The sequence below is a fragment of the Polyodon spathula genome, chromosome 36 (assembly GCF_017654505.1).
Source record: "Polyodon spathula isolate WHYD16114869_AA chromosome 36, ASM1765450v1, whole genome shotgun sequence".
Classification (NCBI taxonomy): domain Eukaryota; kingdom Metazoa; phylum Chordata; class Actinopteri; order Acipenseriformes; family Polyodontidae; genus Polyodon; species Polyodon spathula.
In genome coordinates this window covers 4,275,739-4,299,921 of record NC_054569.1, presented here as the reverse complement: position 1 = coordinate 4,299,921, position 24,183 = coordinate 4,275,739, and the positions used below count along the sequence as shown (strand labels likewise).

The 24,183-nt window shown below is 41.8% G+C and overlaps 1 protein-coding gene across 22 annotated transcripts in view; it reads left to right on the top strand.

Annotated features, from left to right (window-relative positions):
- LOC121303932 (neural cell adhesion molecule 1-like) overlaps positions 1 to 24,183 on the top strand; it is a 150,179-nt gene that overhangs the window by 72,551 nt on the left and 53,445 nt on the right. For all 22 annotated transcript variants that reach the window (XM_041234806.1, XM_041234808.1, XM_041234809.1 and 19 more), the window contains exons 2-3: positions 23,054 to 23,128; positions 23,890 to 24,096. In XM_041234806.1, coding sequence (XP_041090740.1) covers positions 23,054 to 23,128; positions 23,890 to 24,096 — 282 coding nt within the window. The remainder of the gene's footprint in view (positions 1 to 23,053; positions 23,129 to 23,889; positions 24,097 to 24,183) is intronic.

Sequence of the window (24,183 nt, the reverse complement as noted above, 5' to 3'; positions counted from 1 at the left end):
TGCTGAGGCAACAGTGGCGACCTGGAGTAATTTTGACAGGAGCGAGGTGAAATAATGGCTTTGGGAGATGGGGATGCTTGAGTCATGTGTGGAGGTGAAATAAATGTACCTTTAGGTGGTTGGGGAGATGAGGGGGTGGGGTGGGGAGATGGGACCGTACTAAAGGAAAGTACAATGTAAAAATGCTTAATATTTATTTACAGTCCTAATTAATACTCAGTGGATTAAAAGAAAAAATGCTAATATATATATTTTTTTCTAAAGTGCTTTTTGTGCCTCGGCTTGGTTGAAATTGCTCAGATTATCAGCATGCGTGTATTAAAGGCTAACAGGCTGATTTGAGCAACCCATTCCCTGTCAGGATAACCCTCTGCTGGGGAATGCTCTGGGGAGTCACCCTGGATTGCATTCGCCACCTATCTAAAAAACAACTGCTTCCAGTTACTGCAAACATCCCCAGCTAGGGCTTGCCCTGGTGGGGTCTCGGCTGATAAAATCAGCCCCTTTAGTTCTGCAAATCCTTCCAGTTGCCAAGTCCCTCGTCATGCATTTATAAACAGCAACTGAGTCTCAGCTGTGCATTTCCTGCACGTCTCCCAGCCCATACAACTGGACTACACCTCCCAGGTGCTCAGTGTGTTGAAATGTACTGAACAGTCAGTTTGAGTGAGAAAGGGCTGCCTTCTCTTGTTGGTGCATGGCGTTTCAGCCTGCCTCCCAGGTGCTCAGTGTGTTGAAATGTACTGAACAGTCAGTTTGAATGAGAAAGGGCTGCCTTCTCTTGTTGGTGCATGGCGTTTCAGCCTGCCTGTGAGTGAGAGGTCATGATTATTGCATTGAATTTGTAGTGTGGGGGTCTCGCCTTTTCACCATTGATAGGGCAGGAGAGGTAGTACACTGTAAGAAAGAATCCTTGTTGGATATCACATTAAAATGATTGGTTTCGTCCCAAGCATTCCACGGCTTACTTTTTGTTTCTCACATTAGCTGCTAAAGTGTAAAGAAACTGCCGTTGCAGAAATACGCTTCACTGGTGTCTTTCCAGGGTTGTCAAGTGTTGTAAATAACCACGTCATCAATAGATGATCTGAACTGCAATATGAATGAGTCTTCGGATTGTGGAGCCTGCATGTGTAGATGCTTGACGTTTTTTTGCCAGATAATAAATCGGTTCAATGTTATCTTTTCAGACATCTTTTATAAATAGAAACCATTTCCATTTGTACAGGCAGCATATGCTGTATGACTCCCCCTTTAATTTAGGCTGGCAATGCCAGGGAGAGGAAAGTGTTGCAATGGAAGGTTTTTTTACATCTTGATCCTGCTCTACCGACACAGCATTGGGGAGGAAAGCTGCAACCATAGATATCTGGCTGAACGACATTGTGAAATTAAACCATGTTGTACATCCTGGGGTACAAAAAACAGATGAAGATAGCGTGAAAGACATGTTTATTTTTTATTTCTTATTTCAAATAATTACAAAAAAATAATAAAATATAAAAGTATTGGCTGAGATGGACATTGCTTGGCTGTGGATTTTGAGTTTCTGGTCACAGCCAAAGCTTCCTTCTTGTTCTGTTTCTGTTGCCAACCTACAGTATAGAACTATGGACTGGAAATGATGCTGATAGCAATGAACATGCTGAAAAAGAGGCTGTTAGAGGGCAATAAAAAACACCAGTGAATTCCTTGGCCGTCTGCTAGTTCAGAAATGCTGAAGAAAATGGAGTAGACATGAAGAGATTGAGCAAGCTTTAGGAGAACACTAAGACAGGTATCAGACAATTCACTTTTTAATGGATCGCTGCAATCTGGAAATCATTATAGCCGCTGGCTTCCCTCAGTAATCTGTAGGCAGTTTCTTTCTGGTGACAGCTTCATCTCAACTATTGCATTTTTCCTCCCCTTCGCTCCACCAGCAGAAGATAAGCTTTCTTCAATTGTGGTGTCACCGAAAATAGCCTCTGCCTCCAAAAACTGAAACTGCTCTGACGCATTCCAGCAATGCAGTGCTCTGATACTGTGCAAAGCAAACTGGGCATAGGTCTAGAGCAAGATCGAGGGGCTAGCCAGGTGCTTACTACTAATGGTTGAAATTACTCTTTGTAGAGCCTATGATAAGAATAGGGTTTTTTTTTTTGTTTGTTTGTTTTTTTCAAGGGTGTCAGTAAGTGCATGGAGCATTAAGTACTTATGCATCAATATGATGGTCAAGAAGCTGGGGGTTCTTGAGAGATTCATGCAGCATTCTCTTTTGTTCTTACTCTATACATGCCTATACAGATCTGAATTTACATAATGGTAGGTGGGCTGGCTGATAGCTGAGTGCGTATCCGGCATTACCATCCCCTCATTATCTCTTGTTCGAAGCTCTAAACAAGCCAGAGATGCATTAATCTGTTCCTAGGGGTCAAAATATGTATTCCACTTATATGGGTGGCCACTTTTCAATCTGGAGCATTTGCTTCTTGAGCAGAGTGTCTGTTGAATTACTGTACAGGCAGATCAATTGATGGGAGGGAGCCAGGGAGCTGCTTGTTCCTGAGCCCTGCATGTTTGTAGTACTACTGTCTGGTACAGTCTCTCAAAAAGCCCTGTGCAGCATGCATATGGATGAAGGGCGACCGGTATTGTTTATTGCTAGCTGAACCAAGCAGAATACTACTACTACTACTAGTACTAATAATAATAATAATAATAATAATAGATGCTCTTCTCTGCTAGGTGCTACTGTACAAACAGCATTCCTGGTTGGCTCTTTATAACGCTTTATTTTAAAGACTGCTTTTATAATGACAAAAACCTATTGAGGTATTCAAAACGGGCCATGGCACAAAACATATTCCTCTGCAAGGTGATGCAATTGCATTGTGATCATCTTGCATTCTTCTACAGAAATCACTGCCTGAGTATCAAAGCAGTTGTGTCTGACAGTCAAGACCTGGTCGTGCACTCGTTTATTATAATGATAATATCTGTATAATGAGTTTGGATTGTCCATTGACTTGCAGTAGGTTTTAGCATTCGACTGTGGCATATCAGTAATGGCATGTAGTTGGCACTGAAGAATCTATTGCAGTGAAGCTGAACACGATTGTGTTGAGTTACAGGGGTGTATATGCTGCAGTTCAGTTTACTTCATCCACTCGCTGAGTGTTTCCCTCGTTCATGCAGGTGTTATTCAAGTGCTTTGGCTGCTACCAGAAGAGTTTATTTTAGTACCTGCATTGATCATTTGAAGCAAGATTCCTGTTAGTTTTACGGTTTCATTTCCCAGTTGTTCCCAGGATTGGGTTTTGTTTGTAAGTTGGAGCTTTGCGACTTCATTATTAAGGGTATGGTACAGTGTTGGTAAACATGCACGACCTACAGTAATTGCAGGGCAATATTGTCACTGCTGTTGAAGCACAAAACAGTATCGTTGTGTAGCACCACAGCTGGGAGAGTGAGTGGAAACAACACCAGCGAAGGATTTCTAATGCCTAATTAACCAAATGCCTTTTATCACGATTATTCTGAGGCGTTGGAGGGAGCCTTCATTACCTGACTATACAGACACCACACGGATGCATTAATAGCAGCAGTAAATACAGTATGTCACTACTGCACACAGTGGGGGCTATTTGTGCCACTTTAGCATGCTTTAGACGCTCTTCCCTATCAACATTAACAGCGATGCCGCAGGTTTAGCACACATCTTTTGCTGTTGTTGAGTTTGCATTCAGTGGCACAGAAGAATAGTTCTGTTTATTTTCAGGGCCACTAGAGGTGTTGCAGTGTAATGTCCTTGGTGTACCAATGCTGGGCTCAGCAGTTTTGTTTTTGTGATTACATTTATAAAATACAACAACCGAAAATAATTTAACACTTCCTATCAGAGGTGGACCAACCACATGTGAGATAGATTGAGGAGAACCGCTTGTGTATTGCAAGGGTTTTCATTTTACATTGAAGTATGGATGCTTTATTAATATTGTAATTATCGATACTGTTCAAGACTAACAGTGTCCGTTCATCTTAACAAGAAATCAGAAGATTAAAACTGCACATTTGCATTCAGGGTATAAATTGGACAGTGATAGAATGTCAGGGATTAGGGTTGGGATTTGCATAATTGCACCATGGTTATATTTAGAATTGACATTTAGGTTTGGCTGTGAACTACAGTTAATGTCACAAAGCACACAAACGTGGCTTGGCTGTGTAATGGGTTAACATGTAATAATAGGTCAAGCAGTGGGCAGCAGAGATGGTTCAAAGGTTGTATGATGATTCAGATTAAATTCCAATGCATTAATTGCACAACAAAGAGTTTGAAATGAGATAAAGACAGAAATGGCATCAGTTTGAGTGTCACCAGGGTCTCAGGTATTTATAACACCAGTAACGAACACTTTAATGGAAGGCCCTGTTGCATGTGACACCCTTGACAGCCAAATACTATCGTTATCTTGTTCCTAGCGCATTGTTTCTAAAATCCAATAGCGTTCCAAGCCGCTGTATGAATTAGAAATACTTGTGTCAAGAACCAAAGTATCACTCTGCGCTTGTCTTTAATAGTCTGTATTGTACTGACATCCTCATTAAGGGAACGTATACTTTTTTGTGGCGTCTGTACCTGTCAGGCAGAGCTGAACCTTGACATCATGTCTCCTGGCTGTACTTGCCACGCAGTCTCCCTTGCTCTGGGGATTTAGTCTTGTCGGTAGATGTTTCATTCTGAGATTTACAGTGACTATTAAATCTCAAATCCTGCTGATATAGCACTGTCTGAGATATCTTTACCATCTTCAATCTGACAGAGAACCTTCATCCCAGGCTTGTTGAGTTTTAAGCAAGGCATGAGGGTGGCGAGTAGAAGAACGGTTCGGTATTGAGCAGCTCAGAATCTCTTCTGTTGAGAAGAGGGGCAAAAGATTTTAAAAAGTCTAGAAACCGTGATGCCAAAGTTTAATAAAGGTTCACTAAATAGGTGTCATGTGTTCATTTGAATTCTTTGGATTGAGTATCGGCATGGGCTCCCATGGAAATAGTATTACCCTTGCAAACAGCTCCTTTCCTTTTAATTTGACCACATTACTGTGTGTTCGGAATTTACCTGCAGAAGAACAGATCTTCAGTATTCAATATGAACGTCTGGCTTGCATAATGTATTGTTCATTGTCCACGTCCCCAGTCTTGCGACCTGTACCAAGTCGCTAGAATTAAAGTGGATTTCATGCTGGTGCTTGATTTCCTTATGGGAAACAGATGTGCCTGGAGCACCTGTGGGAATCTACAGTCAGATAGATGGTTCTTGTAAGAGGGGGCCCTGTTTAAAAGTCTGGATCTTTGAAAGAATAGTAGGAGTTCAGCTACGAGTCTTCTTAATTCCATGCCCATTGTTACACGTTGAGAGGCATTGTTCAACCAGTACAATAGGCATTTGATTTAGATGTCCATTATCTCCATGGGGTTTGTAGAACACACAAATCAATTAAGAGATCATCGCCAGGGCAGTGGGAGTAACCCGCTAACCTCCATTCCATTGCTGTCGCCATGGAAACGCGCCTCAGTTCAGTGAGACCTTGCAGTGTACAGTTGCAGGACCCGGGGTGGAGCTGCTGTGCCATTGAATGGAGTCACCTGATTATCCTTCATGATAGTCATATGGCTTAATAATTCGCTCGACGGCTCTTTTGTTTTCTCGGAGATGTGCTGATGACAGCTCTGATTTCTAAAAGATTTCCAGGGTTCCGTGGTACTGCTGAATAGAAACCGTTTCAGCAGTTAACAGCAAGGAAGGAAGGTCCTGCATTTTGAAAAGCAGGCTTGTTTCATGTAAACAGATTTCTTAAAAGGATGTGCCCGTCTCGCATTTGATTTATTTCTCTCGTTGCCTTTGATAGAAGCTTTTATGTGCTTTTTTCATTAAGAGCGTAGTATTAAAAGGACATAAGGCTTTAAAATTGAGCCATTAATGCGAATAAGCGTTTAAGGGTTCTGAGAGCTGGAATTATTATTGTTGTTGTTATTATTATTATTATTGTTGTTATTATTATTGTTATTATTATTATTATATTAAAATGCTGGTCTTGCACCCGGGTTCCAAGAGGCAGGGGGTTCAAATCCTAGGTTTCTAGATTCTTTGTTGAACTGTCCATAGTATCTCATCACTATGGAAGTGGATTGAATCTCTTATGGGAACAGTGCACATGCCTGCTATTATCATTGTCCAAGACTACCTTATACAGTATTGGGCTGCTGCAGCCTTATTGACTGGCTGATGACATCTGCACTATAGCGGTTGAAGCAATGCTCTCGATGCGACCAGTCATGCCAACGGAGGCTTTGCATGATGTGATTAATAAAGCCGTGCACTCCTGCAATTCAAAGGGGTCTTTCTGACGGCTCCCTCTCCCTTATACAAAACAGCTTTTATGTATTAAATGCAGAGGTTGAAACTGTTTTGGAAAGTCTTTCTTATTTGTGTATGTTTTAATGTTCGAGGAACGTTGTTCTCCTTTCTTGTTGTTTTCACGGAGCTGTTCCGAGCATTTGAACTCATTACTCTGTGACCTTTCATCAGGCTTTTTTGTTGAAGTTAATCACATGCCTGCATACGCAGAAGTGTGTTGTTCACTGTGACAAGGCAGACTCAGAACTCTCTGCGGTGACTCATCGAGGCCTCCTCTCATCGGCTTATTCAGGAATGTCAGCTGCTTTCTGTCAACACACCCGACAGACCCATGAAAGACAATGGCTTGTTAAAATCTGTCACTAGAATGTTATTAAGGTTTGACAATTAGACATAATCAAGCACTTCCCACGAAAGGAGCGCGTTCAGTATCCCCATACTGCTCAGTCAGCTGTGCCGGGAGTGTTTTCATCAAGATTTAAGCCCGTCAATGATGCAGCTCTTGACCGGAGTGATTATTTGTGATCGGCCATGCCTGTTAATGCCATCAAGACAGTTACCCTGCTCATATATATATATATAGACACGATAACAGAAATGCTTTCCTTTGTATTTCTACCAACTCAGTTTATTTTTTTTTTTGTACATTGAATGACAAGGCACTGTCGTGAGTGCTGATCTACCTTCGAGGCTTGAGTAACAGGTCAGATGAAGTTCACACTCACTAAAGCACTATATAAACTTGGAAAAGGTCTCTGGGTTCTTCTTGGCAGAAGAGAGTTTATTTTAGATTGTCCATCGCCACGTGCTGCGTATACAGGTATGGCCAAACGTTTTGCATCACCTTGAATTTTCGGACTGAGAAAAAAAAACAAAAAACTACGAGCATCATTTTGATCTTTTATTTGACAGCATGTAATCAAAGAAACTGCAAAATGATCTGGTAAGATTCCAGCTGCCGGAAGCCATAATAGCAGTACAGTACTATTTCATGTTAGATTTGGAAATGTCACGTTTTTTAAAATGTTCTCAGTTTCTTGTTAAGTATATGAAAAACTACAAAGCGGTATGTAATTCAATACATTCATGTAACCTTATTCAGCAGGTTTCATTCGACTTTATGAAGTACAATGTGTTAATTCTGTAGGGTGATGCAAAATGTTTGGCCACAGCTGTACATATATACAGCCAGAGTGATTCGAGAGCAACAAGCCATATGGATACAATCCATGCAGAATATGAATAGCACACAGTGAGCCTCACCACTGGTCTTGCACGTGGCAACTCTTTGATTTCAATACCTTGGAGATTTTCCAGCATGGTGTTTTGTTGCACATCGTATGCTGATTTCTGTTTTCAGAACTGCTTGCAGTTTCTAAAGATTGTACAGTTTTAAAAAAGAAAAAAAAAAAAAAAAAAAAAACCCTGAAAATGAACAAGAAACAAATGTTACTGAAGTGTAGCAGTAATAATAAAAATAACCATCTGTCTTTCTTTCTCACTTTGCGTTTGCTCTCACTAATGTTCTGTGACATTTCTGATTTGATTAGATTTTTCCCTGTGAACTTTAATAAGAAGTTTATGTGGTCCCAGCGCTGCCTGCCTGCAGTTTTATAGAGAAATGGCACCTATATAAATTCAACAAACCGTTATGTGCAACATCTATAAAAATACATGTACGATGGAGTGGAACCCTTCTAAACTTATATTACCAGATACAATTCAGTCTTGTTTTCAGTGGTTTCCCAGAGGGATAGCAAGCGGTGACAAGGTTACATGTACTCACAAGTGTGGCCAATTCTTGGGTATAAGTACAGCTCAATTCAGCGGGAATTACAGGCACTTGCCGTGAATAACAAGGTCTGTCAATCCTAATGGTAATTGATTCGATTGGATGACATCAGCGCATGACTGTCGCGCACAGAGACGTCACAAAAGCAGGATCAATTTCCTGACCTTTGTCTTTTAAAACAGCTTTTCTTTTTTCAGGATTTTTAAACTTTGAGTCTGTTGGGCCTCCCCTACATGTTGGTTCGCACCTGTTCACCCCCCCCTCGCAGATTTAGAACTTGAGGCATGCTGTGCCTCCCTGCTTTACAGAAACTGGTAGAGTGGAGCTGGGTTAGAAAGGGGTAAATGGAATGATTCTGAAGAGGATGACAATTTTTTTCATGATACGGTTGAAAATGGATTGTCAAATTTTAGTCACCCAATTATCATAAAACAAACCATGCAAAGAAAACACACACACACACACAAAAGAAAGAAAGGCTCTTTAACTGACAGCATATTTTTTATTTTTTTTAATTGGGCTGTATGTCATATTCTCTTTCTTTTGAGGAGAAGCCAGACATTTTACAAGCAGCAGTGGTCTCCTGTGTGGATTTACTGCCATAACAAATAAAAACAGGTTCTTTATACCAGCGGAGGGAGAACGGATTTGAAAGTCCTTTTGAGGGATGTGTGATATGGTAATTAAAAAAAAAAAAAAAGTTTCTTCAAATCTTGTATTGTGTAAAATCGAGTGATTGCTGCCCAGGTGTTCTACCAGCTAAGAGAGCAGCTTAGCTGGTGTTCCGAAGTGGTTTGCAACCCTTATTGTGCCAGGTGAAATGCAGGTGCCAGTCTGTGAATGGTACTCTATATATGTTTTAGCAGTATCTTGAGAACCGCCCATCGGATTTTGGTTTGGGTTTTGCAAGGGGCGTGTTTTAGAGGGTGAGGGAGTCAATCTCCTGAACCACTTGCCCAAATTCAGTGAACTAATCAATCAATTCCTGTATTTAACCAGGTTAAAAAACAAAAAAACAAAAAAAAAAACAATTGAACAGGCCAGACTGAGTTCCAGAAGGAAGCATTGCCCTCTGCAGTTGCTGTGCAGGACTTGCTAGTTAATAGAATTAGTGGCAGTGGAGTTTTTGCCATTCAGAATGTGAATGTGAAAAAATGAATTGGTTTGACGCAGAGTTGGTTATAGGCCATGTGTCTTGGAGCTGTTGTATTAAAATAACACAGCCATTTAATTAGGGTTATAATGAATACATATGTCCTGGAGTTGATGGCTTGCATCACAATGTGTTGTGATTTAAGGTGAACTTTATTGGAGCCGTGTTTCTTCTGTGAGGCGCAATTGCATCGGAGGGTATGAACTATCTTGCATTCTGACTCTGTTTTCACGATCGTACAGGCTACCCATAGGAAATCCCTGGGCTGTTGAGGTTAAGAAAGCCACGGGTGTGTGGTTGTTAGCCAAACGCTGTGCCATGACATCACAACCGCATCCACACAAGGGATGCGTCACAGGGCACCAGGGCTTAGATTATTGCATGTTTAATACAGGCTTGCAAACTAAAAGCCGTGGCAGTCAGTACTTGCTGTTTGTTCTGCACAGGTGACATACTGTCGCATCATTACAGTACTTACAGTACTCCTTTAATATAAGCCCCTGCTGTGGGTCCTGCAGTTGAAGCCCTGCTATAGAGTGCTGTGTGTTGCTAAGCTACAGCACACGGGCGGGGAGATTGAGATATCTTCATCGCCCTGAGAGTCTCGTGTACCTGCCCAGGAAAGTGCACGTGATCTCAAGCAGGAGAACCAGAACCTTTGCTTTTTTTTCCCCCGTCTGTTTATTGCAGTCGGCCCCATTGTAGAGTGTAGAGCCGGGCTTGTGTCGTGAGTTATTGATCTGCTGTGATCCCAGTGGGGGCTCCTCCAGATTTCTCAGCAGATCCTGGGCACGGCGGAAGCAGCATCCGTCTTCCAGGCCGTTGTGCCGTACTGCACGTCAACCAAGCTGCGTTTTAAATGCTTGCTGAAGGACTGCCTTTGAAAAAAAAAAAATCATGTAATAATAAAATAAAATAATGACAGCAGCCTGTGTATTTCAGCTGTGAGGTTTGTTTTGATAGGCTACCGGACACTGACTCACAGCCGTCAGTACTAGAAGGTTTTATTCATACTTGCTAACCCTTCTAGGCTAAGATTTCAGTTTGCTTCAGGTATGGGAATTTGGCAGGAAATAGCTTAGCGTACAAATAAAAAACCACAGTGAAAACATGTTAAAGCATGGTCAAGCATTGTAGAGCAGAAAGAGGAACAGTAAAGCATATTAAACAACATGGCAAACCATGGTAAACCATGAAGAAACTAAATGTATCATGCAAATGCACCGTGGTTAAATTTCATTCTTATGTCAACAGCAAACCAATTCCGTTAGTCCATTCTATCAACAAGCCTAGCGTGAGCCCATTAACTGTTCATTAAAATCTGCAAACTCAATTTCCAGCCCCAGAGCCAAAAATACATAGAGTGCTTCAGAGCCATTTATAGAATCGCTTCTCTGCTCCAGCAAAAGTGAGTGCCAGTTCGCAATGGGTATACATTGCAGGGTTAGGTTATTCAACTCCTTTCCATTTGAGGTGTGCCTTGATTCATCCTAATGGAATCAACAGGGTTTCTCGTTTGATGTCAGTAAATGGGCCGAAAGATCTTAGTTTATATAACGTAAGTCTTGTGCGCGTCCCTGTGCAAATCAATAAAGAACAAAATAACAATTGAAGATTAATCCGAGACTGCCACGCAATCATGAGTCGGGGTTTAGACATGCTTGAAGATTGTTTAAGCCAGTTATATTAAGGGTAAGCAGACACAAGATGAAAACAGTATGTGTGTCTATATTTATCTCCTTTAGAAAGAGCAGTTTTCAGATTTGTGACGTTGCGTTGAACAAACTGATTAAACAGAAAGGACGGGTTCGTGAGGGGGCGAGCCATCATCACTTCCGCACATGAGTTGCTTCTTGAAATTTAACAGAACTACTCCCAGGTCCTGATCTGGTGTTTTATTACTTTTTTGCATCTTTGTTAGCTGATTGGCTTAAGTGCGTCTGTATTCCCAGTAGGCTTTCAGCCCAGCTGCTGGCAGTTCTTCTTACACAGCAGAGACACAGACACAGACATCTTAGTGACTAGACAGCTCAGCTGGCTTTACTGCTTGGAGAGGATGTTGAGGTTCCCTGACATTGAACTGGTAAAGACCAACAGGGTCTTCTCAGCAAAGACTGGTTAGGTGCTGCTGAAGCTTTCTAATGGTTTACAACTAGGACAGGCACATTCTGTATCACACAGCTGATGTTTCAAGCATATTAAACCTGATCGCATTCAAGCATGACCACAGGATGATCCCAGTGCAGCAGTCGCTATACGTCCTAGTGCTCTAAAATGATGTAAGCAGAGGAGTTTAGACGGGACAGTGTGGCATGTATTATTGTCATTGAATTTATATTGTATTATGAGGCATTTCATTACATGTAGCTGTTAGCTTTGCTCATAAATTCAGATTGCCATCTTGAAATAATCACAGGCTTTAGCTATTTGGTTAATAGGCCCTGGGGATGATATGCTGCACAGGCAAGAGGGTTTTACGTGTCTCGTATGTATTTCCCGAGACAGAACCATATTCTGTTTTAATATTCATCATATTTCAGCTCCACTGTGATATACATTCAAGCTGTGGATGGTTTCCATATGTATTAATATGGTACTAAAAAAGTAATCATAATAACCCAGTGTGTCAGGCTGTCTGTGACTCGGCCGCAGTTCCATATTTCAAGTGCCAGACTCCTAGACACAAGCAGTGGGTAGTCCTCACTGCAGCACATGGCATATCCTGTGACAGTTGCAAGGTACATAAAAGATAAGAGCCCATTAATGGAGCCCTAATTCAGACTTCTCTAACCAACACACGGGTGGAGAGGTAGATACGTTGCAAGCACTTTTACACACCTTGGGTTGCTTGCTTGGCGTGGCAACAGCTGTCGTCTGAGCCGCGTGGATAATAATTAAGAATAGACTGAAAAAAAAGCATGCAAGACGTGCTGTATTGGTGAAAAAGACAGTGATGCTCTGCTAAGTCAGGAATTGGTTAATTCTAAGGTTATGCAGCCTGAAATTGGTTAGAATATACTGTATTATGCTGTAATTAACTTCTGACCTGAACTGTGTCATGTGCACTGCGTTTTGCTGTCTTGCGTGAAATGAAAGCAGTTTGCTTTGCAGGAGTGATGATATTTGATAAGTCAGCTTTTTTTTTTCGTCTTTTATAAAGAAACTGCCTCGTGTGCGTCGTCAGAAGTTCCCTGCCCTGTTTTATGTAAGTTAGTAGAAAGTGAGAAACCTGTTTTTCGTCTGTCCATTGCGTTGTCACATCTGATTAAAGAGGAATCGGTGACATTGTGACGGCTGCTTTGATATGCCGGCTGGGTTAACATTTAAAGAAATGAAGACTCAGACCATGCCCATTGAAAGCAATAGAGACGCTACATGCACCAGAGCGCTGCTGCTGCTTGCAGGGCTCAATCTCATCTCATGTGCGAATGTGTTTCTTACTTTCAATAGAATGCATTTCAATATATTACCACGTTGAAATGAATAATATATATGCAACGGAGGTACTGTTGATACACCAAGGCAATTTATTTACAGAGGCGATACATCTTCATGCTTGGTCACCGTGCGACACTGCAAAGGCAGAATATTTCACGGCAGTGGTTATTAGAAAATGAGTTATCAGTTTCATAAACCTTTTTGCAGCCAACTAAATAGAACTCCTTCTTTTTTTTTTATATTTTTTTTTGTACCCAACACACTGAGACCTATAATTTTTTTTACGAGACCTCTCATCAAAGAAATTAAAAAAAAAAAAAAAAAAACCCAAACATATTGAACCATAAATGATGATGGGGTAACTAGGCTGTATATATAGTTATGGTTGTGCATTGCTGTAATATTGTAATATTTTATTGTTCTGCTCGGGGTTCCCGGGGTTATTTTCTGCTGTTGCTCATTAAGTTAAGCAGGAAGGATGGAGTGAGAGGAACAGAGAACACATCAGGGTTCCAATGGAACAGTTCCATCCACGTCTTACATTCTGGAACTATAAGAAACTAAAATTAAAGTAAACAAAGCTTTGGCAAATGTCTTCATCTGTGTTTTAACTTGTGTGATACTGAAAACACTGCTGCAGGCATTAGCTGAAATTTTTCTCTTAGGCTGCAAGGGAACAGAAATGGCCTTTTTATATTTAATAAACAACAAAAAAAGAAATGAAATCAAATGTAATTATTTCCTAATTTCATTTCAATCTCAGCTGTCCCTCCACAGAGCAGAAATGCGTTTTCTGTCATCGATTTCCAATCGCTGATCGCACAGCGTCTGCGGGGGGATGAGATCAGAGCGGGGAACAGCTGTAAAAGCCTGAGTGAATCAATAGCACACGGGGCACAAAATTGATCACAGAACACAGAGGGAAAGTGTGATTTTAGACTGAGATTTATTTACTTCGTTCCAGGTGGGAGAGAAAGCAAAGAAAAGAGACACCATAAAAAAAGAGCGCTCTAGAGACCAGTTTTGATTCTTTGACCTGACTGGCAAGGGTGCTTACAAGATCCATCAAAGCGCTGTCCGGGATTCAAAGCCTGTTTGAATGATCTGAACCCTCGCAGATATTATACTGTTTGAAATGCATTGAGTTGAGTGATATTAATAAGCGAAAACAGTATCACACTGGTCCCTCTAAATTTAAAGGGCGTTGGTATTTAGAGTTGTTGGCCTGTATTCATAAGAACGGTTGTGTTTCAGTGAAGTTTGTCCAATTAGTGTATAGTTTGAAAACAGGCAGAGGATTGCAGGGTATCCCACACAAGTGCACACGCAGAACGCCTTCTTCTGTTTGAAGTAAAGCACTCTGCTGCTTGACTATTTAGCCAGAAAGCTATTAAATAAAGGAAGGTTCATTTTTGTAGCTTGAGAGCTTAATTGAAATAAAAAGGATACTTTTTTCAGAAATGTTACAGGACCAAAGAAAGCTAATAAAAGCAGGAACTGGGTATGTGTGTGTTTTTTCTTCGTAAAATATTTCCCTGCCAGTTGGGTACATGGTAAATGTTGTCAGCCCACCAGTTCTGTAGAAAGATTAATTGCCAGTAAAAGCCATTTCCGCTACACGCGTCTATAACTGTCTGCTCTTCTGATTTATTCGGGAGTAGAGCTGAAGTGCATTGAACAATTTCACTTCTTATGGCTTAAGAAAACCTCTACTCAGCTGCCACTACCCTGCAGGCATGAGTTACATTTGAGACAGAAATCTCTGAGGAAAAATGTGGCTAATCATCAGCAAGAGACCTGGCCTGACAGTTCAGTTCATAATCTGCTCCTCTTTTAGCAGCTGTCTCTTGATATGTATACCGCTTCGCAGAAGTCAAGGATAAAGCTTCATCTTTTTAGGGCCCCCTGTTGTTAGCCAAAAGATCAACACTGGTATCCCTAGCAACGCAAATGTCACAATTACCTCAGAGGCCTTTGTGTACTTTTTACATTATACGTTCCACAAGTTCCACAAGTAACTGCCAAAAATAATGATGTCACTGCCCTTGTGCTTACCTGGAAAAGAAGGGCAACCAGAAGAAGCCTAAGAAACCAAGTGGTTTTCCTTCAGTCGCAAAACTGTGTTCAGGGCTGGATAAAGAAATATATATATATATTTTTTTTTTCATCTTGGTTGTCTGCAGTTATTTCAGGCCTGACATCTCTTTCAATGCAGCGGAATCTCACGCAAGACGGAATTCTTCAGCCTGTAAAAAAAACAAGCTGCGGGGGGGGGGGAGCAGGTTTTTTCCAGCAGCAGAGCGCGGCCCTTTTGAAGCGCCCTGTGGGAGTCTGTATCACACTGGGCAGGAAGATGAAGCGTTCCTAGGTAGAGCAGGTGCCGGTTTGTTTTACCAGGAAAGCTCCTCTGTACTGTCATGTAAATTCCTAGCTTGGGGACGGGTTAGCGTTATGTGTTTCAGTAGACGCCGGCAGTGTTTGATCTGTGTGATCCCTGAGAGTATAATACACTGCAGCTACTGAAACAGGTACTGAGGGATGAAATACATCTCCAGCACCCCGGTATGCTGTGTCAGGTTATGAAACGGCTTGGGTAAACAAAGTGCTCTGATTGGCTGAAAAGGTTTGCAAACCATGTACGTGTCAGTACTGTGCACGGTTTATTGCACTGCGTTATCACGCAACGTACAAACAAGCATTTTAAAGCAACAGTGCCTCACATCAGAAGGTACCTGAGGGATGGCGTTATCTCAGTACAATGGCACGCCTTCTGGTGTGTTATTGCTTCCATGATGTCCTGCAGCAGGACCTGCTCTCACAAATAGACGCATGGTCTTACAGTATGGGTGGGTGGGGCTCTTATACCCAAATGCATGCTATTGCAAGTGTTTTACAAAAGAGAAAGAACTCTCTAAAAATCAGCTGACAAAGCCTTATTAGTCATTTGTCAATTTTGCAAACTCATCTTGCTATTGTATATGGTAGTAATGCAATTTATTAATATTTTATCTCCCATGTCTCGCATTTAGATTTACAGTATCTTCTTTTGTAGGTGTGCTAAAATAGTGATGAGCAATTGAGGAAAGCGGTCTTGTATTTGTAAATGTTTTCCTTAGACAGTGATTTATTTTTTTTTTGAGAATAATACAGTAATGATAAAGTTTTTCACAACAAAGCACACAGCATTTAAAAGCAGGAACCAGCTGTATATTTGAACTCCCTGCTGGGTTCCCTTGGACTGACTTCAGTCTTTTAAAAAAAAATTCCAGAGATTTTCTTTTCATGTTGAAACAATAAGCAACAGAAGAACTATTTTACTTGGAAGCGACCGGCTCTCGTTCCAATAATTATAAAAGAAAGGTGGAAGTTCTAGAAAATAAATTATAGGCCAAAGATTGTGTTAAGAATTCCGAACAGCACTCCATTTACATTGAGAAGAGCATATGTTGGAAGAGGAAGAGCATCTGTTGGGTTTGTTGCTCATAACATTAACTGCCAACTCAAGGACAAGGCCTGCATTTAAATATGTTTCTTCTGTGATACATGCATCTGCGACGGTGGCTTCAAACCCAAGTAACCGAGATGAGTTTGTTAACCCTGTTTGGGCTAAACGGGAGCTGATATATTGGAAAGAATGAAGCTTGTGCCTCGTCCGGTGCTTGTATTATCTGTCGTGTGGCAGCTCGGCTGAAACTCTCCCAGTGGTGAGGCTGCGCGACGGGGTAAAGTGGAGACCTGGGCACCTCTGAGCATTCTCCGGATCATTTCTGCTGTGTGATAGATTGTTTAATATTGTTGTGCAGATCTTAATTAGGAAACAATTAAAAAAAAAAGAAACACGCCAGCCCTGCATTCATAATTCTCCTGCTGTAAATTCATGTATTGATTGACTATTCATTTAAAGGATTCTATATTGTATAAATGCATATATTAAAACAATATGCAATAAAACCTCTCCTGCTCGTATTAAGTGACACTCATTGTATGCCTGACTTCTGTAATGCTAGCAGGCTTTTAGAATCTATAAAGTTCCACCTCATTTGCTCTGTGTACGATTAGAAGCTGTTAAGGATCTAGCATTGTGATGCGCTTTATGGAATGCATGTCTACAGACTGCACATAACGTACAGGTGTTCTTTTACCTGTTCTGCTAAACACACGTGTACAAGTGCATTCCAGTTACAATGGTAAATCTTCATGTTTTAAACCCCAACGTGGCTGTTGCCAGAAGCAGTAAAAAGCTGGGTGTATGAGATGCAGTGCACCACATCACTCTGTGGGAGAGAGATCCAGAACAGTGCCTTCAGCGTCTCTCTATCTCTCCTGACTGTAAATGTGCAGGAGAGCATATCTCCATCGACGGAGAGGAGTTTTACAGAGGGGTGTTTATCTCAAGCTTACTGATGCACTGTTGCAACAACTACAGTCGCCCTGAGACCAAGATATTATTTTCAAAGTGTATTCCTGGAGCATTAAAAGCGTGTATAATAAAATTCAATTAATAATAACTAACATTGCAAATAACCCAGTGGCAGTCCCTGATGAACTGCAGGCACATTGTAAGAACTAGCAGGTGTATTTCACTAGGCATTACACATCTTTTTATTACAGTAACAAATAGATTCTGATGCTAGCTCCCATGCCATCACAGAGGACTGACAGGCTGAGAAATCACAGAGAGGCAAATTGAGGCCAATCAGAACAGTGTATAATGTGGGCTCCGTGGGTGTCAAATTGTTTTAAGACAGAATAAAAATTATACTGTAGTCAGTATATTATACCGGCATATCCTTTATATATTTGGCTTTTCTAATAAAATACCACTTGGTTTACAAATACATACAGGTCGGTTCCAGTATGTGTGTGTGTGTGTGTGTGTGTGTGTGCGCATGCGTGCGTGTATATACAGCTGATTCAAAGGGAAAAGCAGAAATAGAATTTTTCATTTCGATGCGGCGTTAGAGCTCGTTAGAGGTTTAAATTAGCATGGCCTGTCTCTCTCAATGTCAGCTGTGCTCGAATGCTGAGCCTATTATGCAGAGCCTTGTGTCGTTAAGACACCCATGCTGAATTCTTTAAAGTAATTGTGTCAGATTAAAAAACTTTTAATCACCAACAGTTGAGAGCAGTGTTATATATTTTTGCTTGTATATTTGTGTAATCATTCATGGCTGAGGGTGAAGATCACGCCCTTGTTTAATCTCTTTACTCCTCAAAGATCCTGCGCTTGAGCCTGTGTGCTGTAATAACAGATGTGTGATGCAGTATTTACAAGGCTGTCACATCTCAGAAGCTCTGTTAACTGGATAACTGGATACAGCTGAGTTATGTGTTGCGTGGCATTTCCTTGTTTTTGTGGATTCGGGTTGTAAAACTCGTCGTTATTTGAATGTATTTTCATGTTATTGAATTTCCTGACCTTTGCAGCTTTGAGCTGAGCCCATGACATCATTTCAATATCATTTCAAATTCACAAACACTTGCAATACCAGACCAGTGCAATACAGAACCAACTGCATGTCCTTATGCAATCAGCTGCAACACGATTTCTGTTGACAAGCCAACCTAGGACTGAGGTAAAACCAGTGATCCTGCTGTCTGTTGCATCACTGAGCCACCTGACCCTGTATGTCAGTAGATGCATTAGAAACCTCAGCAGAATCCCAGGTAACACCAAAACCATCACATCCCAACACACATGAAAAGCACATGCAGTGTTGTTGTCTTGTTCCTTGGCAGTATGCACTGCAAGCCTGGTGCAGCTCTTGTTTTCAAGAGGTTTAAACAATGTTTCCACTTACTCGCAAGGTTTTTAAAGACAGGCAGTGTCGTTGTAGCTGTTGTCTTATATATATAATTATTTTTTTTTTTCTGTTAACCACTGTAACACACTCGGAAGGGCGAGCTGAGGCTTTGAGGTCCTGTCTTTGATGTCATGTTTGAAAGCCCTGGCAAGGACTAAATAAAACAGCAACCAAGTAGTTACTTTGCTAAATGAACTGGATCATGTTAAAGGTGTTTAAGATGTGCATTTTACATGTCTTCTGGGGGCAGTAAGGAACGTTTTAACATAATTAATGACGATTAACAATTCGGATCAGTGTGGCGCAAGCACACTTAGCTCTTCTGTCTTCTCCAGGGAGATATTTAAGCGTAAAATTTGATTATCCATTTTTCAAACTCAGGAATTGGTTGCTAATTTTACGCCCTTCTCATAAGCGGGGCTGGATGTTGTGGCTGCCTGTCGTTGGCCACTGTGAGCGTGGCAGTGTGGGTGTGTCGATACAGTTAGTCGATACAGTAAGCAAAACGCATTACATGCTGGAAGCCCCTTCCTGAATGTAGTATAACCCTCAGCTCAGGTACTTGTGGGTATTTTTTATATACTCCATGCAAATTAGGCATTTGGATTGATTATGGCCTGATAACAGTCGTGCAACCTGTTTCCATTTTCCACCCTGTGGAAAGCATGCAGACGTTTGATAAAAGACCTCATGAATGTGTTGTTAGAATATTATCTTTCTGCAGTCGAGGGCACTGTATAACACTAAAAGCAGAACAGGGCACAGCAACGTGACTCTTTAGATCTCTTATTAGGTTCATTCTGTTTCTGCCACCTGCTGCTCTTTTTAATCAGTGATGTAGCTGAAGCGAAAGGAGCAAATAAGGCAGAAAGGGTTTCCGATGATGGGGTGCATGAATGAGAAAGCGCTGAGAAGACAGCAAACTGCACAAAAATCTCCTGCAGCTGTTAACAAGCGAGGGGGTTTTAGAAGGTGATTACAGTGAATATGTATTCAGTCTGTTGCTGGAGAAGGTGGGCCCTTGCAGCTGAGAAATCTCAATTCAGTATTGTACTTGAACAGGATGTTAAATATATAGGAAGGATCTAAAAGCACAGCATAGTTTCCTTTAGTAGGCGAATTCAAAACCTTACACTGTGAGTAGCGATTTGAAATTGACAGCCTCTTTTACTTGCGTGCTGATTTATCTTGAAGATGTTTTTCATTCTCCGGTTTGGAATTGATGTTGTCAGTTTGCCTTGGATCACGTCTCATCTCAAAAACAAGCAGCCCGCGCTCATCAGGAAGAATGCTTCGATCCTCCTCTAAACCCATCGAGTTCACAGACGCAGTCAGGCTGTTCTCAATGTGTCCGCTTGTAGATTTTGTTTGCACTACCAGGGCGACACAGCATGGTACATCTATGCAGTTTCAATTTCCATCAAGCAAAAAAAATGGAATGGGATAGTCCTGTCATTACCAATCGATATTTGATAGCACACAGGTGTCACTGCCATGGTATTGCACAGAGACAATGTTAACTGGGTGCTGATGCTGAGTTGTATTCCACTGCTATGTGGCGTTCACATCAGTGCCAGTGTGCTAACATATCAGGGCCACAGTACTGTTTCTGGTCTGCAGATTTTTTCAAAGTTCTTTTCCTGGCTGATTTAGTTCACGATCTTAAATTCCCTGAACCCTTTACAGAACCCTAGGAGAAGAACGGTCGTACTGCTGCTGTTGCTTATCAGGAAAGAGAAGGACAACACAAACGCGCGTCATTAGACTGCAAAACGAATCACTGCAGTTAAATCTGAAGGTGGTTAATTGCTGCGGCTTGCTAGATTGCACAGTTGTTATCAGAGACCCCCTTTGGAGTTCTCAAGTAAACAAGCAAGCAATTGAGAAAAGCTGCAGAGACACAAATCACTAGCCTTCTCCTCCAGGGAGCTGGGCTTCTGCTGATGTTCCCCAGTGTCAAACTGCCCTTAACGATTTTGCCAGCTGCAGAGAAACACAAAGTGTCCGGAGTTGCAGCAGGGTTGAGGACTTGTTTAAAAGGAGTCTCAGTGGTACAGTGGGGGTGTTTGCACTATTCAATCAATAGGATTTAGATCTACTCCCTCTTAAATTTGTATGGTTGCAGCGTCAGTTTGAACTTTTCTCTTAGTCTTTTGTAATCTTGTCATAGTATATGAGGGTGCTGACCCTAGACCTGCTCCAAAGCCGGAGTCTGTGTGTTTTGATTTTTTTTTTTTTTTATAAGGAGAACTGTCACTTTAATCCTGGGCAGACCTTGCAGGTACAGTGCTGCTCTGCAGTCCTCTTTTATTTACATTCCCCGAGTCAGGGCCATTGTGAGCAGCTGCCTGATTGCATCCAATCTTTCATTTAAAACACAAACAATTGCGATTGAGTACACCAGTCATTTAATAAATCCGAAATTTGGACCAGATTGCTTTCTTGTATAATACAAAGTACAGCAAATTGCCTGTAGTATGTAATTTAGCTTGATTTGTACAGTGTTTGTCTTTTCACTTTGAGAGAGAGAGAGAGCAAATTCAGTTTTTCATTGCTTATCAGTGTCAGGTGTATTTCATGGGAAGTAATTTAAAAATGAAAGCGTTTTGTAATTAAGTAATGTCATTGAACTGAGAGGCCTTTGGGTCACTGTTGTTGGAATTGGAAGTTCAAAAGAGATTGATAGTTCAGTGATTGGCAGGGCAGAGCCCTAATTTCCGCACTTAGCTGGGATAGCAGCCAGTCCTGCAGGCCTGTGTGTAGCTCTGACTGCACTACCAGGTCTCCATGGCAACCTGCTGCACTGGTAAATTACTTCAGAAGCATAGCACACTGGCCCCTGTTTTCTTGTGTTCTTTTTTGAGAGATGAGGGTTTATTTCTGTCCTTGTTTTTTTTATTTTTTAAGACAGTCATAAAGGGTGAGGTAGAGCACCAATAGCACAGGTTGGGTTTCTCTCAAAGCTCCACCAGTGTATTCAGTCCTGGGCTTTTTCTAAGCAGAGACTCACAGATGAGCCCAGTTGTGTGGTGGTGGTTTTGTGATGCTGCCCTCGAAAGGGCTGGGTCCAGACCTCTGTTTAGACTTCAGTTTGCATTTCTTTGTCATAAAACCAAACACTACAGCTTCATTCACAGACACACGCAATACACATTTTACAACAGACTTGCAATTATTACTAGAAAACAGAAAGGTGTTGGTCGCTTGTGGGGCCGTGTATGTAACTTTACTTCGTGCGACTACTGAAGTGTCATAGTTCTCCTTGGCTGAGACATTACCATGAGCCGTACAGCATCTTCACACGCCCTGCTCCCCCATTCTCCCCCTCTACATGCAGGGCCCATCCTTTAACACTTCTTTACACAGCTTGTATTCCCCCCGGAGTTGTTACGAAAATAATGGTATTTAACGAGTTGCTCTGTCTATCCAAGTAGTGTAGAAGGACAGCTGTCGTGAGGGGATTTCTAAAGTCGAGGTGTATTCTGACAGGGTGGCTATTTGTCAGCTAATAAATGCAATGAACTTATACTTAGAGAGATACCCCAGTACAGGCACCCAGACAGTGATTCTATCCCTGCGGCGCGCAGCCACAGCCCCAGCCATTACCTGAATAGAAAACCACGACACTTAAACAACTGTAAGCCAACACGATTTAATATCGCTGGCTGTTTTATAAGGACGCACCAGAACGCCTCTTATTATGCAGGCACCAGACATGCCTGACTGGCTGCACTACCTATAAAACTCCCAGCAGCTTTAAGGGAATATGGATGCTACAATAGAAACTAACCCTTTTAGAAAATGAAGTGACTTATGAGGTCGCCTGCGGTGTACAGAGAATTTATAAAACCACTTAACTTGTCAAGAAGGATCTCCTAACTGTAGATGAATGTCAATATAAGGAAAAGTAAGATCTGTATCTGTTCAGTCAGATGTGTCCTGTAGTGAAAGCGTGGGCTACCTCGCCTCGTTGGTCCGTTACGTTGCAAGACTTTGTTCCAGCCCATTTCTTAAAGTCAGTGAATCAGCAGAGAGCATGTGAAGAATAAGCGTTACTCACAAACACGTCCACATGCAAGATCTTTTTTAGATTCATTTTGTAATATGAGCCAGCGCTTCTTGGAATTACTGGAATTACAACCTTTGCAAAATGTTCCCACATTGAAAGCATAGCAAGATGTGCTAAAGCACAGTGATGTGTTGGAAAGTCCAGAGAGGTATGGAAAAGCATGTTAAACAATGTGGCGGAGTGTGCTAATCTGTGAAGACTGAAGTGACCGGCGCGGTGGTACAGTTTTATAAGGCACTGCTTTGTGTGGCACACTGTGATGCACTGTAACTGCAGCTCCAGGCCAATGTAACATTAAGAATAAGCTTGTGTGGTTTAACTTTGAGGTAGGCGGGGATATTCTCTTCATAAACGACTCCTTGTACACTAATCAATGTTGAATCCCTCTCTCTTTCAGCCTCTCTGCAAGTGGACATCGTTCCAGCTCAGGGGGAGATCAGTGTGGGAGAGTCCAAATTCTTTCTGTGCACAGGTGAGGTCTTGTTGTGTTTCCCAGAGCACTCTCTAGGAAAATGACCTGAAGAGCAGCTTCTGAACTCGCAGCCACCACAGCATTGCAGCCACTCGGAGTGATTGCAAACATCATGACAAAACACACACAACAGAAAATAAATGAATGGGAGGCTCTTACTTTAAGAAAGAAAACGTGCCTCCCCTTTCACTGTACGTTTCTACATATAACTGTCTGTCTGCAGCGAAACACGCTTTGAAACTAATAAACTGCTTAATGTGTGTTTCAAGCTTCAACTGGCTACCAGCGGACCAGCTATTATCGGCAGAGACACGCTGTTAATGCCTAAAACATCAGGGCTGGACTGCTGCCCAAACTCCTACACTGCTGCTGTGCTTTGTAATTAGAGCCAGGCTAGGATTGCTGCCAGAACTATAAGTATACCACAGTATATTTTTTTCTTCAGACGAGTCATTGAAACTGGTGGCAATAAAAGTGCTAATGACAACCGTACACTGCAAAGTATTGCACTGTCTGGCAGTAATGACATATCGCCATGGTAACGTCATTACCACTGCGGATTTCTGCTGGTGACTTTTCTGTAGTTAAGTAGATCTGTATTTTTAAACAGTGTTTTTTGCTTAATGGAATGTTTTGATACTGGTGCAGTTGTCATTTCCCTTTTGAATGTTGACTGGTATTGCACACCCATGCCTGCATCTCCCTGCGCTGTCTGCGTTCTGTTCAGCAAGCAGTCTGACAGGCTCTTCTGTTGTCCCCAGTCACGGGAGAAGCAGATCTAATCACCTGGTTCTCTCCGAGCGGGGATAAGATTGAGACGGGCCAGCGCATCTCCGTGGTGCGCAATGACGAACAGTCGTCCACGCTGACCGTCTACAGCGCGGACATCGATGATGCGGGCACCTACAAGTGCGTGGCCACCTTCGACGGCAACGAGTCTCAGGCCACCGTAAACATGAAGATCTTTCGTGAGTACCTCTCCGTGTCTTTCACATGCGAGGTGTAACAGACACCTTCCTGCAAAGTGCTGTCAATCAGGACTGTTATTAATTAGT